Source organism: Apaloderma vittatum, unplaced genomic scaffold (assembly GCF_000703405.1).
Source record: "Apaloderma vittatum isolate BGI_N311 unplaced genomic scaffold, ASM70340v1 scaffold17274, whole genome shotgun sequence".
Classification (NCBI taxonomy): domain Eukaryota; kingdom Metazoa; phylum Chordata; class Aves; order Trogoniformes; family Trogonidae; genus Apaloderma; species Apaloderma vittatum.
This window is the reverse complement of record NW_009712315.1, coordinates 294-6,557: the sequence shown is the minus strand read 5'-3', so window position 1 is coordinate 6,557 and position 6,264 is coordinate 294. Positions and strand designations below refer to the sequence as shown.

The 6,264-nt window shown below is 47.3% G+C and overlaps 1 protein-coding gene across 1 annotated transcript in view; it reads right to left on the bottom strand.

The window, feature by feature from the left end:
• Positions 1-6,011, bottom strand: part of KIF9 (kinesin family member 9) — a gene marked incomplete at its 5' end in the record, with an annotated part of 22,593 nt that extends 16,582 nt beyond the window's left edge. Inside the window, 6 exons of the mRNA XM_009867941.1 lie at positions 598-675; positions 1,665-1,729; positions 2,306-2,453; positions 3,087-3,179; positions 3,299-3,382; positions 5,808-6,011. Of these exons, the coding sequence (XP_009866243.1) occupies positions 598-675; positions 1,665-1,729; positions 2,306-2,453; positions 3,087-3,179; positions 3,299-3,382; positions 5,808-6,011 (672 nt within the window). The remainder of the gene's footprint in view (positions 1-597; positions 676-1,664; positions 1,730-2,305; positions 2,454-3,086; positions 3,180-3,298; positions 3,383-5,807) is intronic.
• Positions 6,012-6,264: the final 253 nt, after the last annotated feature.

Sequence of the window (6,264 nt, the reverse complement as noted above, 5' to 3'; positions counted from 1 at the left end):
TGATCTTCAGAGGTCCCTTCCAACCCCTGACGTTCTGTGATTCTGTGATTCTGTGGATCACTCTAAACTTGCTCTTTGGCCCTTCATTCATTCAGAGAGCATTTCCCGCTGCCAGCTCTGTTTCAGCTGTGCAAGTGCACTCAGGTCACCCAAAACCCTACTTGAAATTATTTTCAATTATTTCCTTTTTTAACCAAGTCTCGTAATTGCAGCACAAAAAGCTTCATTACCAGTGGCAACAGGGAGAACAGTGTAAAGCCACAGGGAGACGGTTTCCCACGTGCCGGGGGAGTAGCCCACAACATAATATCTCTGCTAAAAGGTGAAACTTCTCAGAAAAATAAAGCGCTTTGAAGGAATTCCCACATGTCAGAGAAGCTGTGACCATTGGCAGGACTTTTAATCTCAATGAAAAGCTGATGAAAAGAAGTTTAATACTTATCTGTTTCATCGCATGCCTAAATTTAGCAAGTGTCAGCTTGGCCAATGAGGCAATTCGTCAAACTACCGAATTTCCCTCTGTTTTTTAAGATCGTTATCTGAACTATTAATGAACCTGAGAAAATATTCCTTCTCCCGTTCCCCTTTTCTACACACCTCTTGGTCGTAGGTCTCATTGATGACGGGCTCCGTCGTGATCCATTTCATTCTGGTGGCGAAACGAAGAGAAGACAGCTGCAAGAACACGGGGTTCAAGTAACTGGAAGAGATACTGGCAGGGACACAATTCTGTTTGCTACTTCATCATATCAGAACCCAGAGCACAGAACCACGAAACGCGGGGAGCACGACAGGATTTCTCATTCCAGGAGCGTCCCTTCTAGCGCTCACCGGCTTCGATGGGATTAAATAATGTCTTTTTCGTTCTGTGTGTGAACAGCTCTTTGGGTACCCAAGCCACGATCTCAAAAACGCCTGCTCACATTTCGAACCACAATAACACATCCTAAAAACTCCAAATTACGCCACGATGGCCTTCGATCGTAATTCCTGCCATCGCGGTATCTTGCGAGGAAGGCCCCGCAGCCTGAAAGTCCTCCTCTTGATGCAAAGTCTTGCAGCTGTCTCCTCGGGAATATTGCAAGTTTCTAAACGCTTTCAGAACACAAGGAGGAGAAGATAAAAAGAGCAGGTGTCTGCGCCTACTTTTTTTTTTTGCTACGTAAAATTTTCTTGCCAAAAAAGCAAAGCGATTCCCTTCTCTGGGTTACAGACGTGCTGAAGTGGATCCAGTTCGGGCAGCGAGACTTTCACCAATTTCTTTACTTCACGGGTTTCCAAACCTTACCGCGATGGGGGTGATCGCCGATCCCTGAACCGGCACAAAGGCAGCTCAGCTCTGACGTGAACTGGTGCGACTGCATCGACTTCCTTAGGCAATGCGCCACCGAAACGCATTCGCAGAGTTGAACCAGCAACAATAATTAACATTATCCGGCGTGCTTAGATTTTAGCCGCCTGTGCCTGCTCTATTTCAGGCTCTCATCTTCCCTGGGGCCAGCTACCACCGGTCTGTGTGCATCTGTTTTCTGAGCCTTCGAGATAAAATGAGCTATCTAGCGTTTCCGATGAATTGGGCAGGGTGTTCTCCTGGGACTCCCAAGATATTTCTTTCAACCTGATTGCACCAAGACTTGAATTCTGCAGAAATCAGTTCAACTTACAGTCTCTTCCACGTGCACAGCTTCCCCGCAGACGTTTGCCACTAGGACAGTATTGCAGTTTCCCCCTGGGGAAATAAAATACGAGGGGAAAAAAAAAAGCAAAGGATATAATTTGGGGGGTTTTTTTGTGTTGTTTCCTTTTCTGGAATGTATTATGTGCTGCCTAAAATAAGAGAAAAAGCAACAACAACGAACAGAGTTAGCTTGGAACTGTCCCTCTAAAGTTCCCACGGGAACAGAAAAAACACAGACTTCGGAAAAAAAGGTAAAACGCGTCTCTCTGCGATGCCGACGCGGTTAAGAAGATGGGAATGCAAACTCGGAAAGCTCGAAAGCAGGAAAAGCAGAGCAGTTTGCTAAAGGAGTATGGGAAAAGGCTTGTAAACATGCTGCGTTGTTTTGGGGTTTTTTGGTGGTCATTTGGGGGAGTTTTTTTAAAGTACTCTAAGGTTTTGTGCATTTCTACCAGCTTGAGCAGCGTGGGCTTTGTACCGGCTCCTGCCCCTGCTGTTTGCCTTGAAAAACCAGATATCCCTCAAACAATGACAACTACGTTACCTGACAGCCCTAGAACTCTATATGCTCACAGAAACAGAGGGGTTTAGGAGCTATTTGGGGCTGACGTAACGTACAGCTCTTACCTAGCGAGTCCTTGAGAACGTGGGTGAGCTTGCTCTGCCGGAAGGGGACGTGTTCCCTCTTACTATCAGCCAGGGCAATGATGATTTGCTCGAGGAACGACAGAGACTTGTTGATGTACACGGTTTCTTTCAGAATCTGTCCCTCAGACTGGAATGAAAACCAAAAGGCAAAGCTTCCACAACACGTGTTCCTGGCCCGAACCGTAGAGAAGAGCGTATTCCTTCCCGAGCGTACAACCCTGCCTGATCACTGTGCTAACTTGCTGATTCAGACCCAATAAATTTGTGATCTAGAACTTTCTGCAGTTTGAAACCAAGTTTTCAGAGACCTCAGGTCTCCCAGGACCACTGGCTTTCCTTCCCAAAGGGTAAATTATATATTCAACACTTCTATTCTGAACAACTCAGAACATCACACAGGACGTGAAGAACTTTCAGTTGCTGAGCCTGAACGCTCGAAGAAAGTTTCAACAGTTTGCTTGCTGTGACCAGAAGTGGAGGATTTGCACTCAGGAAATGAAGAGGAAATTCAGAGGTTCTTTGAGAAATTATAGACTCAAATTAACTACCCGAGCTTGGGTCAGGTTGGAAGGCACATGCAGGGTGGGAGTCCCATACACATGGACTTAGAAATGATACCCAGCCACTGCCGTGACTTCCAATTTGTCACAGTCTTTCCTGTTTATCACAGGCTGAATTCTGCTGTGGAGAAAAGCCGTAATTTCACCTCCACCACGTTGATCACAGGACTCCGGACTGAAATATTCCTTCCATTACTTACCCCAGTCTTGCTGAGTCTCTCTGAGCCTGCCAGATCTATTAAGTTGATTTTAGAGTGAATGCATTTGCCGTCTGAGAAAGCTCTGAAGCGAGACTGAGGGAGAAAAGAATATAAACTGTACGTAACAGCAGATAAAACTGAAACCCAGTAAAAACCAGGTATGTAAAATCCTCAGCCAGCTGAGTCCCTAGAAAAACTGCTGGAGCTCTTACCTCAATATAAATAGTAAAGATGCAATGGGATCGGGATGAGTTTTTATTCAGCGCGTGCTCTGCTATCGCTCTGTTCGTCCCGCCCTGCAAATGAACTCAAAACTGAGCATTTATAAGCTTCTATGTTGGAAGAATAAAGGGAAATTAGAAATCTAACACAGTTAAATAAGCAAGGGCTCAAACCCCTGCAGACTGTAACACCAAGGAGTTGGTTAGAGCAGCCAGAGCAGGAGCTCACCGAATTTGCCTCGCTTCCTCACTCAAAGCATTTCATGGCACGGTTGGTAAAGGTTGTCATTTACCTTTCGCTGCAGATCACATCATCTGCGTTTCCACTTTCAAAGCTCAGCTCCCAGAAACTGGGGCTTTTTGAGGAACAGCTAAGCAAGCCTCGTGCAGAAGTAACGCCTCCCCTGGCTCTTTCGGTTTCTTGCTGACTCGAAAAACCAAAGAGCTCCCCAAGGCTTCAAATGTCATTGAAAATTCACACGTCCACGCTAGGCAGGAATTTGTAATGCCCACTCGTGGGAAAGGGGCTTAGAAAATAAATCTTATGAAGAGCGACTGAAGGAGCTGGGGCTGCTTAGTTTGAGGAAGAGGAGGCTGAGGGGAGACCTCCTCGCTTTCTACAACTGCCTGAAAGGACGTTGCAGAGAGGTTGGGGCTGGTCTCTTCTCACAGGGAATTGGTAGCAGAACTAGAGGGAGTGGCCACAAGCTGCAACAGGGTAGATTTAGGCTGGATGTTAGGAAAAAAATTTTCCCAGCAAGAAAAAATTTTCCCAGCAAGAAAAAAATTTTCCCAGCACTGGCACAGGCTGCCCAGGGAGGTGGTTGAGTCACCTTCCCTGGAGGTGTTTAAAGGCCATTGAGATGTGGTGTTGGGGGAGATGGTTTGGGGCTGAGCTCTGCAGAGTAGGGTTACAGGTTGGATTTGATGATCTCAAGGGTCTTTTCCAACTTGGATGTTTCTGTGATTCTAAGAAAAGAAAGCAACACTGAAAATGGTGTTGCAACCCCTTGTTCGGGGTGCCAGTGTGTCGCGGGGCTGCAGTGCCAGGCTGGTGGGGCAGAAGAGGAAACAAAAGGCTCTACAGCACACAACTGCACTTGTCAACAAGGTCTCAGGGTCTCAGGCCTGCCTGGGTCTCAAAGGACAACAACTCATGAGAGCTGGCTCCATGTCAGGGACCCTAAATGCAAGAGCAAGAACGGAGGAGACAATCTGGAGATAAATACTGTCAAGGCCACGCCACAGCTGACGAGTCGCAGCTTCCTCGAAGCCTGGAGCTTTCTCTGTGAATCTAGAACCAGAGGCAGAGCTCACCTAACGGCCCAAGTGGATCCCCAGGGATCGCTTGAGCTCCTTCTGCCAACAGATCTCAAGTTCAGCTGCTTTGTCATCGTCCTTCTACTCTTTGAAAAGCAAACAGGCATTGCTGCAAATCAGAGAGGCTGGCTTGGGGCACTACAGTCCCGTTATTCAAAAGGCAAGTGAAAGATTTTTATGGGCATCAGATGACTCCTGGTAAAAATACTCTTCCTCCGTCCAGAACCAATTATTTATCCAAGCTTTCCTTATGAACTAAAGCACCCACGAATGAAAGACGGAGATTATGCGAAAATAATGGGAGGTCGGCAAGGAGGATCGTAAACACGCTCAAGCGATGTGCAGCTGGGGCGTCGAAAAAGCACGTCTATCGCTGTAATTGCTGCCTGGCCTCGTGTGTGTGGGCAGCACAACACCTGTGCTCAGGTAGCAGGGGTCTGCGATAGACTCGGAGGCACCTTATCGAACGTGCTTGAGATTCCTGTCCTGCTGCGGGAAAGATCAAAGCACAGAGTGGAAAATTACACCCACAGAAATCCGTGGTACGGAGGCGAAAGCAGCAGGTTCAAAAGCTGGGCCGTGACAATCCCAAACTACCGGTCAAAGGTGTCACTGGCAAGACTTTTTTCTCAGAGCACCAACATAGCCAGGACAGGCAGGTGTGGCTTTCAGGAAGAAATCCCAATGTAGGTCAGCTGGCGGTTCTAAAAGGATCCCAAATATTCTACACTTGGTACGAAGTCACTCACTGACGCCGTTTTTGGGCTAAGCAGGGGAATGAAAGCAAGTCTTACGGGCTCTCTGGGGTCTCGATCAGCTGAAGAGTCCGGTGAGACAAGCTTTTGGAAATGAAGGCAGATTCTTTAGCTGCTGTCACTATCTCTGAGCAACGCTTCTACGTTCTGTCGTCTCGCCTCAGTGTATTTCCTCCATCACTTGACCTGCTCTGGCACACACTAAAAACAGGGTTTCTCCACCAGAGACCTTCCAGAACCTCTGTGCCAGGGACATTTTCCTTGGAAGAACACGGGCTACAATATTCCTGCTTCCTCTACCCACAATTAAGAGAACTAAGAGGGCTGAGCCTCCCCTTCACGAACCTCCCGTTCTCCTGCCTCCTCGTTCAGCTAAGCCAGTGAACATAACAATCAGGCAAAGTATAATATTTGTTGTTTCTTGCCTCAAAAAGGAGATTTAGAGCATCTTCCTCGTGCCTAACTCGATGTATGGACAAGCCCTTCACATAAACGCCCTGGGGGCAATCCACCACAGCCAGGTCACCCGTCCCAGTCAGAAGGTCGACCAAGGTCTCGTTGTAGATTTCCAGGTAGGATATTCGGATCGTGACGACTGGATCGAAAGAATTTGCCGCTGCTTTGAAGACCTAGAAAAGAGACAAAGTGTTTGTCAGCGGCGCTGCTCATTCACAAACAGAATTATTTGTTATTTATGGTTTTCCAGACAAGTTATTTCTAACTTGCCTAACAGTTCTAAGTGCATCCGCGTGCACGTAGCTAGTTCTGAGCCACGGCTGCCTGAGGGCTGACGGGGCTAAGCCAGAAAAACTTTTCATCCAATTTCTCCAAGTGACAGTTTAGAAACCAACACTTTGGAAGGCCTGCTTGCATTTAGGAAGC